The 13,311-nt window shown below is 35.1% G+C and overlaps 1 protein-coding gene across 1 annotated transcript; it reads left to right on the forward strand.

Annotated features, from left to right (window-relative positions):
• The first annotated feature begins 1,822 nt into the window (after positions 1-1,822).
• Positions 1,823-12,928, forward strand: LOC147070718 (general odorant-binding protein 19d-like). The gene is made up of 5 exons (XM_085949145.1): positions 1,823-1,914; positions 8,699-8,860; positions 9,561-9,681; positions 11,028-11,107; positions 12,802-12,928. The coding sequence occupies exons 1-5, from the start codon at positions 1,861-1,863 to the stop codon at positions 12,820-12,822; spliced, it is 438 nt and encodes a 145-aa protein (XP_085805271.1). The 5' UTR covers positions 1,823-1,860; the 3' UTR covers positions 12,823-12,928.
• The last annotated feature ends 383 nt before the right edge of the window (positions 12,929-13,311 follow it).

The following is a 13,311-nucleotide window of genomic DNA, read 5'->3' on the forward strand; positions in this document are numbered from 1 at the left end:
ACAGAAGGACACATCTGTCAGTGCGCTTCAAACCAACGCTTGAATACATGGCTACCTCAGTTTTGTGAAACTGCTCCCGAAATATTATTTCATTTTTCTTTTTTAACATATTGTGGACATTACAAATTATAGGTTTAAGACGTTCACAGCATGTCATGAAACATCATTATAAAGAATAAAAGTAATAAAAGTGATAAAAATGAAAATATAAAAGAGAACATAATATAAACATACAAAAGCAGTGAAAATACAATTATACATCTATAGAAGTTCAAAGAAGTACCTACACTGAGTTTGATAAGGAGACCCTATTTTAAGAATTTATAAAATAGCGTCCACCTAAACTCATTTCACGCAAGTGGAATATATCAACAACCGAAGCAATTTGGATGAACATAGTTATCGCCCTCCCAATTGGCATTACCAGTGGCAGGATGGTTCTGCACCTTGGGAGAATAAACAACTGATGCTCTATTTCTAAGATATTTATAGTCCACAGTGACAGGTACACACAAGTCAACACTGCCCAGAATGCAGTGGCGAAGGCTCCATAGTAGGCGATTATTTAAAGCCTTCCTACTAAGAAAAATAGATCTTCAAGCAAATAATTTAAATTAAAAAAAAAATACACTGAAAAATCCAAGATAATTGATAGCCATCTATCGTTAAAATTCAGAAGTACATAGCTTTATTTTATAAATTAATAAGGTTTATAACCATAACTACTGCCGCATGGATTCAACTATGTTTTGAAATATTCGATGGGAAATTAAGAAGTGGTTTGTATGCGTTTTTAGTCACGTGACGCCACTGACGCCAGTCTCTGTCTAGCTTTTTATTCCGAAATCATAGGCTGTTTAGTTAGCGCTTACATCCGCACATTTGTTCAAAATAGTTAATAAGAAGATAATTTAAAAAAAAATAATTTCTATGGGATTCAATCACATATAAATATTGATTGTTGCTAAAAATATTAAATAATTTATCTCGCGATTTTTATTTATAAGTCATTTATACCTAAGAAGGAAGTATTTTAAAATGTCTAGTTGTACGGGTTAAATTATAAATTGTTATGGAACATATTATACACAACAAAGGACGATGATAGATAATATATTTTGAGCATATGTTACGTTTATAAATGCTTAGGAAAATACATAATTCAATCTAATTGCTTATTTATAAAATAATTATGTCAAACTAACTGAGATTTTGAAATTTCATCGATTTAGTGTACTTATTCATCAGTAGTAATATAGGGTTATCTTCTTATTTCCCGTAAATATATCTGACAAGCTTGGTTACTCGACAGCCTACCTCTTTCCAAAAGTCACCCTTCGCCACTGCTAGAATAGCAGAGTTCTCATTTATACCTCGTATCCGTAGCTAAATAAAGATCTCTTCTAAATTGCAGACTGCAGTACATAATCATATATAATAACTTAAATACTGCAAACGCCTCATGTAATCGATTTGTGCTAATATAAGACCGGAATACGGGAACGGTCCAAGGGTGGGGTGGATGGTGGATTATATTTGATTCTTAATTCTTAAATAAGGGTGTTGATTCTATTTTTTTTACTGTTTTATATCTCTATTTCCATCCCTGAATGCCAGTGTGGATATTTAAATATGTCATGGGTAATTTATACAGATTTTAATTGCCCCTCATAGTGTAATAAAAATATTATCTACGTGTGCACCTCTGACCATTTGATCAAAGTATTATAATGACAAAATCAGAAACAATTAACTCGGCCTGTCCTATATAAAAACGGAACCAGCCGTGCAGACCGTCAGTTCATCATTGGAAGTGCATCAAGACAGTTGACAGGATCCATTTCATCACCAGCAATTACCATGAACAAGTTCCTTGTACTGTTCGTCGTGGCCGTTTGCGCCCTGGAATGCACGGTAAGAACCACAATACTTCCCTCATAAACTTAACAGCCCTAACTCAAAATGCGTTACGATCGGGAAGCTGCTTGTATATTTTATTATTTTACAATAAATACTGCTTTAAAATATCAATTTTACCATATAATATTAAAATATTAATATTAGAATAACATTTTCGACTAGGAAAGAAACGTTCAGACGTTCAGATACCTAATATTATGAATCAATTACAAACTTCATTGAAAATTTTACTTAACATATTTTATTATTTAATGTTAAATTATGTTTTTTTTTTTAAATATAATAACACGACGTGCTGTAGTCAAGTGCGTAAGGTGCTGATCTTTTATGCAGGGGCTCCGGGTTTGATTCCCAGTGAGGTCACAGTATATTTATGTAATTTTACTCACAGCCTGGATGCGTTTGATTGTTTTACTTCTATTACTAAATACACTACTGTTTCAATGCACTACTGACATTGGGCGTCATGGCGTGTTTTAGTTTTAAATATAACATGTATGTATAATATTATGGCGGCTCTCGTGGTGCGGCGCGTAAGGCGCTGCCCTTTCATCCGGGAGCTATGGGTTCGACCCAGTGAGGTCACAATATATTTATGTAATTTTTCTCAAAGTCTGGATGTTCGTGACTGTTTCACTTCTATTACTAAATACACAACTGTCATTAGGCCTCTTGACCTGTTGTAGTGTTATAAAGAATATATTTTTTTACTTATATTTTTTGTAAAATAATATATATATATATATAGGTATAAGTAAAGTTAAAGATGTAGGTATCATGGTAGCTTAAACAAACCAATTAGTTTGATGAATGACCCTTCTATTCTCAGTGCAGTTTCTAAATAACCTAGGAATCAAACTAGATACAGTTAGCAACAAAGTAACATACCTAGGTCAAGACCCGCTCTTAGGTAGACTAAACATGCTACCCTATGTTCATTATAGTATTGTCTACTTTTACTACAATATTTTTTCTACTTCATGGAATCTACTCTCAAAAATTGTATTAGTCGTATTCCTTTCTTAATTTGCCGCTCGCAAGCAACGCATGACCTTCTAGATATATGTAACGTCACTGCAGATATCATTTATTTTTCTCAGATCTTGGATCCATATGAACTTTTCTATATTACTTTCTTGAAATCTATATGTCTTTTTGAAACTGATTGATAATGTTGGGTGCTATTCAACAAATTATTTTATATTGTTACACGAAGCATTCGAGATTCCAAACTGGCCTGTAAACTTATCTAAAGAATGGCATAAAATGGAACTACGAACTACCATAGGACGCCATTTTGAAAATGTCATTAGAATGTCAGATTTTGTCCAGTTACGAGTCTCGGATCGGGTAGTTTTCGTCAGTGGCTCTCCCCCATCTCATTCTTCAGATAAATTTGTAGGTCTCTAATAATTTTGATCGTGCATTACCACCATTTTCGATCATAGTCGACATTAATAATTCAATCCATGCTCTGGACCGAAATACACGTTGAAAAAACAATGTGAAAATTTGGCAGACTTGTGATTCGAACCCGCGACCCTCGGCTTCATAAGCGAAAACCCTACCACTCACCCATTGCGAGGGCCGAATATCAGAACAAAATATCATGTTTTAATATAATAATACTAATATGTAGATCGTATCCTTCATGGAAGTAGGTCAACGTAATTGTTAATTTTAAACATTTTAAGGTTGGTAACAGATAAAAGTAGATTTCATTGTGTCCATTTTTTATTTTTTCAAATTGACATGTTTGACGTGTTCGGTCATTTTTTGTGTAAATATACCTACCTGAACAATTATCCTGTCATAATAATATTATGACGGAAAATCCCATTATTTGTTACAATAACCTGTGAATGGCGCAAAGTTGCATTATTTATACGTTAATGATACAGCAACAGGAAGTCATTGCAGTTTATAAAACTGAAAAACGATTTTGTACTAAATAAAATCAATTCGGTAACATTGAAAATGTCATTAGTCGGAATGGGCAATGAAAAGGAAGTTTTTCGCAGCGATTTATACACAATTATTCGACGATGTAATTGAAATAATTCATCAATAACTATCATTATGTTCTCTTCTCCTTCCTCGGGATTCTTTATGACTTACGATCATGACAAGAATGATTTTATCATCTGACAGCAAAGAATTTGATCTCTAGATACAAGGAATCTATACAGATTGTTTGTCATTGTTATACTACCTTTGCTATTATCAACCTTGCGTCCGCATTTTTCAGATATATTATGATCAACTCGAGATAATAATTTTCACTGGCCATATCTCAGTGGCGAAGGGTGAAGGTAGGTTGTTAAGATTCGACATAAATCATCCGGGCTCAATCCACTGCTGGATGAAGGCCTCCCCAAGCTTTCTCCAACTCTCTCGGTCCTGTGTCGTTCGCTGCCACGTATTTCCGCCGAACTTTACCAGTTCGTCAATCCAGCGGCTTTTAGGGCGACCCTGTGGCCGTTTCGTGCCCCTTGGGTGCCACTGGATGACGGCATTTGTCCAGCGGCCGTCCTTTCGGCGAGCAATGTGCCCCGCCCATCTCCATTTCAGCAACGTCTATTACATCGCGTACTCTTGTCTGCTTCCTAACCCATTCGTTTCTCTTACGGTCCTTTCGCGTGATACCCAACATACACCTCTCCATGCCTCGCTGTGTGACTGTTAGCCTTTGGACATCTCTCGTGTTGAGGGTCCACGTCTCGCATCCATACGTGAGCACGGGTAGCACACATTGGTTGAACAACCTACGCTTAAGACATAATGGTAGGTCACTCTATTCAGACGTCCGAAAGCACTCCATCCCAGCTTTGTTCTTCGAGCAATTTCATCGTGCATGCTTCCGTCTATGGACACCTGTGGGTCTATTCTATACTTATCGATCGCTAAAGTGATAGATATCATCAAACTTAGGGTAGGTTTGTATCAAAGTATTAGCACTTATTGTAACAATTATTACAATAAGTTGGTTGTATTGTTGCAATACGTGCTATATTTTAACAGCAACAAGAGAGGCGCTGTTAAAATGTAACGCTTATTGCAACAATTACAGCCAACGTATTGTAATTGTTACAATAAGTGCTAATACTTTGATACAAACCTACCCTAAGTTTAATAATATCTATCACTTTAGCGGTCGATAAGTACAGAATAGACCCACTGATTGTTACAATAAGTGCTAATACTTTGATACAAACCTACCCTAAGTTTAATAATATCTATCACTTTAGCGGTCGATAAGTACAGAATAGACCCACTGCTGTCCGAGATAAACAGTACACACTAAATATAAACATAACAAACCTACATAAATAGTACACACTAAAATTTGTCAGTCATATTTATTTATTCTCATTGAACTAAGATTGCAATATTCAGATGGTCTTGGTAAGTTTTTAAAATTCAATAATTAAAACCTGCCTAAACAAAACCATAATAGTTTAGGTATGCTATGACGATTCGACAAAAGTAGTGTTTTTTTTTTTTTACCCTTTATCTTATTTTTACCTTTTACACTTTATCAGTTATAAGTATTTGTTTTTGTTGAATAAAATTGAGAACAGTTATTGGTTGGTTAGTTTTTTTTATAATTCATCAATCCCTGCATAAATCAAACCATAATCGATAAAAAATATTCTTCTATCTATAAAATATCTTAAATTATGTATGGTTTAATAGCATAATGTTGTATAGATAAACGCCAGGATTAGGCAGGGTTTAATTGAATTTTAAAAACTAACAAACACTACCTACACATGAATGAATGAAAACAAATACACTTGACTGACAAAGTTTAATGTGCACTGTTCATGTCGGATCTTAATAGCCTACTTCCACCCTTCGTCACTGCATATCTTTCAGCAGTGTACTGGGTTATCTATGACCATCAATTTTGTCTTGGATATTTTTGATCGAGCAAAACTGTACTGTGTTCAAGTATTTCATACTGAAAGAAAAATTTCAGCTATTTCTGAATACATTTTGCTTTTATTATATCCGATTTTTTCCACGAATACTGTTTTTTTCTAAAACAATAAATTATACTACGAATAGTTGAAAAAATAACTGTTTTGATGGCATTGAAATGCAATTATTTTTTTTCTGATAAGATCATTTCATTTTGTTCAGTTGCAATTTTCTAAAACAATGCATCATTTCTATTCAACGTGTTTTATGAGCAATGATCACACGAACTTCCTGCCCAGCTATAATCTCCTTTATTGTACTACCATCAACATTTTAGCAGCAGTCAATCCAGTCGCGGAATCAGTGGCGCACCCAGGATTTAATATTGGGGGGGGGGGCCCAAGGAGGAGAATGTAAATTAGTCCCATAGGCTCTTTTTCTTCTTCACAGCCTAATTTCTCGTTTATCGGTTATTTGTCTATCGCACTCGGTGTACCTACACCATGGTCCCCACATCCTGAAACGGGCCCTCAGTCTAGGATACTTGGCGCCCCCTCCCCTACCTACCGCTAAGATTAAAGGCAGTGTGAAACACTAAATTAACGTTTTCCAAATTGTGTTTAAGTTCAAATTAAGGGTATTTATACATTGAATTATTCGCGATTTTTAATACTTACATCTACTTTAATAATGGAGCTGTCGAGTATCGACACATAATAATCACAAAATATATTGCACAATTATATAAGTAATTGAAAATGTTCATGGTCATGAAGTATAATGGCCCCGCAGGCGACTTTTTTTACTATTAAAGCTAATTTATTATGTGTGTTTATCTCACTTATCTGGTCAACCCGACACGCCGGGCCCCCAGGCTAGAGCCCTGTCAGCCCTCCCAAGCTATGACCTACACCACTCCGGAATTCGGGCGGACACGGAGAATTTTTTGACAGTTCCATTAGGGATTGGGTTTCTAAAAAAACCCGCCATTTTCGAAATTTTTGTGTTAGAAATTAAAATCTAAGAAATTTTTCTATAAATGTGCTGGTGAGTTACATTCTGATAATTTTTATTTTGGGGGGTGCCAGGGCCCCCTGCCCCACCCCCCTCCCCCCTGGGTGCGCCACTGCGCGAAATTATCGAAAATCCACCACGGCCACTAAAATGGACGGCTGTCAAATGCATGATATAATATTTTATTTTCTTATATTTTTATGTACTACCGTTGTTTGTTTTTTGTTTTTCATTATTTTAGTGTTGATTCGAAGATTCATTGACATTCTTTTTTTTAAAACGCTGTAGGTACGAGTTTTAATGTTGTGACTATATTGAGATGCACGTCACGTACTATCACGTGACGTCACGGTAAGCTGCCGCTACGGGGAAGAGTGTGTAATGTCGTTTTTCTTGGTGTTTAAAATGTTATCAGACCGATAGTCCCATCCCGTAGCATATGTTGAACCTTTAATCCAGAGGAAGTCAACCTTTTTATACCTACCGCCGACTATTATATCTCTCTTAGTAGTCAAATTTTCTAACCGCCCACCGGTTCCACAGTAATGGTGATTTATAAAGAAGGGAAGTAACTTTATTAATTGAGTTAGCATTTACTTGGTAGAATTCCATTTTAAAAGAAATGAAAATATAATTAATATTGAATTCTACAGGTTTTTTAAAAATGTTTGTCGATAGCTAGATAGATATAGTCTTGATAATGGTATTACAACCGAAATAGCTATCGACAAACCTTTTTAAAAAACCTGTAGAATTTAATATTAATTATATTTTCATTTCTTTTGAAGTAACTTTACTTTATAAAATTTATAAAGCGGAGTTACAGCAAGTTAAAGCATATAATAATAATTACTTACCAAATACTTTATGTCATACTTTTGCTAAGTTTTGCAGAATAAATCTTTATAAAACATCTTACTGTAGTTAAATATATATATTTATTTATACTTTGCATAAATATAAGCATGAAGTCTGATGAAATTACATTTAATTAATTAAATTATTAATGAGATCCCTAAGGCTGGTGCTGCGAAACTACATACTGGATATCTGGCTCAATTTTTGTGAGGAACAAAATGAAGGTCTCCTCTTTTTGTTTGCCATTTAGTTTCACTTACGTAACGTGAACTAAACTTATGCGAGGGCGATACAAATAGTATATATTCTGAAATTTAAATTGTCACGGTGAATTTTATGAAAACATAATGAAAATGTTTTTAAAACCCCTACCGCCCACCATGAAAGCTGGAACGCCCACTAGTGGGCGATAGGGACCAGGTTAACTATCCCTGCTTTAGACGAACATTGACAGTTAGCAAAATCTGTCGAAATTATCCCGTATTCTTCCACACTCGAGATCGGTTGTCTGCTTCTTCACACCCATTAGGTATTTCAGTTCCCTGATCTGTTGCAACGTATTTCATCAAATCAGCGTATCTTCTGTCTAATCTATCTAATCGATCATCACTTATATCCCTCATTTACCAATGAATTAGCGCAATCGTCAAGTGGCCACCCGGTGTACCTGTGCCAGACACATCTTAGACCCGTTTCAGACGGGACACCGGTGTCGCGCTCGATATAATATAGAACGCCTGTGTATTCGAATAAACGGGCCTTTGTATTGTGTTATTGAACGCCCAGCTAATGAGTCAACGCGTAATTTCGCGTTATAAAATAGAACATAAAACTGGCTGCGGTAATAAAAACAAGTGTATCAGCGGCTTGAGAATGTAGCGGCCAACGGAAAAGAGTATCGGGCACGCGTAAGACATGCTCGCATATCGCATAGTCCAAGTCGTGGATATATATAATATAATAAAACGTCTTCTTTTTTCAGGTGGCGATGTTTGATAAAGTAAAGATGGCAGAGGTGGGCAAGAAGTGTAAGGAAGAATCCAAAACAACTGATGAAGAACTCACCAAAATCATGAACAAGGAGCTGCCAACGTCGATAGAGGCCAAGTGCATGATGTCGTGTATCTTCAAGAGCATTGGACTGGTAATATTTAACTATTTGCATTTTCTATGACAGGGATCGGAAAATTTTAACACAAAAAATCAAATATTCGCTAAGTATGTAATAAAACTATTAAGTACTTATATAAATTAAAACCATAGATATATTTTTATATGCGAGGGATTTGACAGCTTGGAAAGCCCCACCAAACCACACCCGGTCTTAATCGGTCGTATCACGGGATGTGTGTGTGTGAAGCATCAGTTTTTTTTATGATGGGGAAAATCTCAGGAGCAGTTACCCAAGACTGAGGTCACCATGCACTCAATTGTGCTTTGACTGAATTTACATGACGTTAAGTTAAGAGTGACCATGGGAGAGAAGATCACGTAGAGGCAAAAATTAAAAATTGAATTGAAGGATAGTAAATCCATTTAGGTACGACCGACTATGACTAATCACAAGGCCGTGTCACTAAATTGCTATTTCCGATGGTAGTTGTAATTATTGCTTAACCTCAAATTCAATTCGGTAACATGTTTACAGTAAATGAAGAATTTTTATTGCATATTTCATTCATATGAATTAATTTATTAGTGCTGTTTACTATACTCGATTTGAAGTACAAGTAATAACTAGCACTACAATCACAATTTTGTGCCGGGGCCTGAATATAGTGTTGGACTAATCATTTCGCCTTTATTCAATAAACATTATGATAAGTATTTTATATCTAATACAGATGACAGCCGATGGCAAATATGACGAGGCCGCTAATATAAAAGCGGCAGAAGACGCCTTCAAGGACAACCCAGAGAAGCTGAAGCAGGTCATGGAACTTGGATCGGTCTGCAAACAACGAGGTGACAAGAGACACCAAATAACTAATCTATGGAAATATTAATTTCTCCTATTTTTCTTATTCTTACATCCATAACATTTTTATATTTCGAAGTATACAACACTGATGATGGTCAGATACATAATAAAAGAAGCGTCGGCTTATAACGTCGTGGGTCCCAGGTTCGAATCCTGGGTCTAGCAAGTACACAAATTGTTTTTCAATTTGTGTATGAGTCAGAGTATGGACCTAATAGGTTGAGCAAGTGGCTGACATCCATTTCTCGTAAAAACAAAATCTGTTAATATAAAAACCTCCACTCTGTGGAGACCCATATGATCTTATTAGGATAGGACATGGTAAAAAAATAGTCATACTAAACCAGTTGTTATAAGATTCGCATACAGCGGAGGGATATTTTTTAAACTACAAAAAACTAGTTCGTATAAGTTAGTAATTAGTAGGTAGGTCACCAGAGAATGAAAAATAAAAAAATTACAGGCAATATAAGAAAAATGTTAAATTCAGGACCTCATTTTTTAAAGAGGCAAGAGAACAAAACAGTTCTACTTGATCACTATGATACGTAATTCTGCATAGACGAGCCATCGGACGATAGTACTCACGATTGAAAACCTCGTCTCTTGTTCAAAGCGGGTCAAAAGTCACTCGCTGTTTTGTTCCGTTAATGTATGTAGGTATTTGGACCTAGTGGCTAATAAATAAATGTATATAAATAAGCTAGTAAATGGCTAAAACACAGTGTTTGTAAAATAATGTTTGTCTAAATGTTATCTTTTTAAGGGTTCAATGTAAATTGTACGTAAAACATTTCACCGTGGCACAATTCGCCGCGAGCTTTCTTATCGAAAAAGATGACCATAATATACTATATTGTCTCCAATTTTATTAACTTCAATTTGAACATTGATTCAATTTTCATAGCTGATTTTGCCAAAATTCATGAATTCAAAAACCTAACCTAACCTAACATATAATACAGTATCTCGGCTATTCTAAAAAAATGTTTGCTGCTGGCTACCTGTAAAGCGTACACCGACAAGAACAGTGTTTTATTTAGACATGAATTTTATGTCAGTACTATACGAACCAAAAGAGGTTGGACGGTCTTTAATATACGGCCATATATTTTCGATAAAACATTTCACGGTAAAGTGTGATACGGCGAACTGTATACGCACAAGTTTCCGGACACGCTTTTTAAGTATGGTCGCAGGGTATTATCTCTTCTGGATTAAACTGTTTCCAGGACTTTGAGACTAACCAGTGTGCTCCTCCAGAAACATAAACATTTTCAGTGATTTCCATAAAAATCGATGTTCTTCAAAACCTTTTTTTTTCTTCCAGTAATTGCTGTCACTGATGTTGAAGCAGGATGTGAAAGAGCTGCTGAAATGCACAAATGCGCGATGGAGAAAGCCGCAGAGGTAAATATATAATTATAATCTTTAATAATCTCTAATATTCGATGCCCACGATAGCCGAGCGGGCAACGTGTCGGACTACAATGTCGTAGGTCCCGGGTTCGAATCCAGGGTCGTCTGGAAAAAAAATTTCATGATGTTTTTCAAAGTGTGTTTCGACCCAGAATATGAATCTAATAGGTTGAGCACTATCATCCATTTCTCGTTAAAACGAAAATCTATCAATCAGAAAATAAAATCACATAACTAGTCACATAACAAGTATCTCACCACACTCAAGCGGCCAAATAAATAAAATTGATGTGTCCATCTGCCTATTTGTTCAGTTATAATGCAAACACTACTGGACAAATATTAATGAAACATTCACACCTTATAGACTACATTATTTGTAACAATTTTATAGATGTTCATCTCGATATCTTTAAAGATTAAGAGATTTTAAAAATTCTGAAATAACGCATTAAATAAAGTCGTCAGATAGCAACGATGGAGTGGTGAGGTCAGATGTATGTAGAGAGGGCCGGGCCAAAATACAGCCGTTATCTATTCCATTGATTTTAAAAAACAAATTGAATTGCCTAGCCATTTTTTCATTTTATAAATCTATATACATTTTTTTGCATATTTTCTATATGTATTGATACCTTCCTATTTCGGCACTCTCTGAAGAAATGTGAGAGAACCAAATGGCTGTCTCTTTGCCGGGATGCCTTAAAGACGTTTTAGTTAATACACATCAAAACACGGTATTTAGCAATGCCGCTCTCGTTTATTCAGACATATTACGTAGGTATTCAAAATTACAAGAATTATCAAGCTAAACCATTTCTGACCAATTATTTATTTATACTCGCGGGAAGACGTAAAATAGATACATCCGAATGCCTGAAAAATAAAGTCAAAGGCTCATTGTCCCTGAAAATACAAGGATGGGTTTTATACTAAAAAGGGATAGCACATTAATACTATCGTCAGGGAATAAACTACGCACAATACGCTACCAATATCACTGTTTAAACGGGGTAAAACTGAAGTTGTTCCATAGAACAGATTAATAAATATAATTCAGATATGCTATACCTACGACAATACACTACATTTTGAAGCTGGGTTTTGAATGTGTGCGTGTCTTACGAAAATGAAACGCACATTATATACGTACAATAGTGTGTGTTGCAACCTTCAAATACAACAATATTGAATGGGCGTCAGTGCATAAACTGCGAGCAGTTGTCAGAACGAAGGACAAGCTTAGAATAACGCAGTGTTGTCAAATAAAATTTTCAAAATTCAGTACTTACTTAGATTTTTTTTCATCATATCAGTAGATTGAAAAAATGTATGGAATTCAACGATTGTGTTTGGTAAAAACGTGCATATTGACATCTTTTAAAAAATCATGTAAAAAGTGACTGTTATTCATCAGAAATATCATAATTTCTTCTTTTCTTGACCAAAATTTCTTTAGATCTACTGAAATTTCAGTAGACATGGCAACGCTGGATTAACGTATTCTTGACACGTCTTTAAATTGTGTATCCCATATTATTCCACACTCCTGTTACTCCACACCCGTTAGGTATTTCAGTTCTCATTAATTATGTGTTCACTGAATTGTTCAGTGGCGGTAAGCTGTTAAGAATTGTCGTCTCTATGGTTACGTTATTAACATAATTATTTCGTTTTTGTTTCAGCTGGGCTATCAGATGGAATAGAAGAAATCTATTGTATTTATTACTGGAAGAAACGTGGTGTATTAGTTAACAGTGTAAATTAAACATTCCGAAATTATCATTGGAAAAAACGACGTCAAAATAATGTGATAAAATTGTTTTATTTTTGTTTTGTTTTCGGAAACTATTTAAATTTATATTATAAATAAATGAAACGTAATTATGTTAATATTTCAATGTAGGTTAGTTAATTTTTTGTTTACTTTGGCCAAAATATACTTTAGGCTGCAACGTTGGAAATGAGTTTTATTTTGTCACCACACATATTCTGGAGTTACCTACCTATAATTTTCTACGTCGACACCGCACGGCGCCTGAATATATTATATCGCTCGCCTGTCTTATTGCGTCTTCCCAGATCATGCCAGCATCCCGTAGCTCCGTCATTATACCCTATATATCAGTGGCGAAGACTCCATAATAGGCGATTATTTAAAGCCTGCCTTATTAAGAAAAATATTTTTATAATAC

Source organism: Rhyacophila brunnea, unplaced genomic scaffold (assembly GCF_057557595.1).
Source record: "Rhyacophila brunnea isolate RB1 unplaced genomic scaffold, BYU_Rbru_1.0 scaffold_21, whole genome shotgun sequence".
NCBI lineage: Eukaryota > Metazoa > Arthropoda > Insecta > Trichoptera > Rhyacophilidae > Rhyacophila > Rhyacophila brunnea.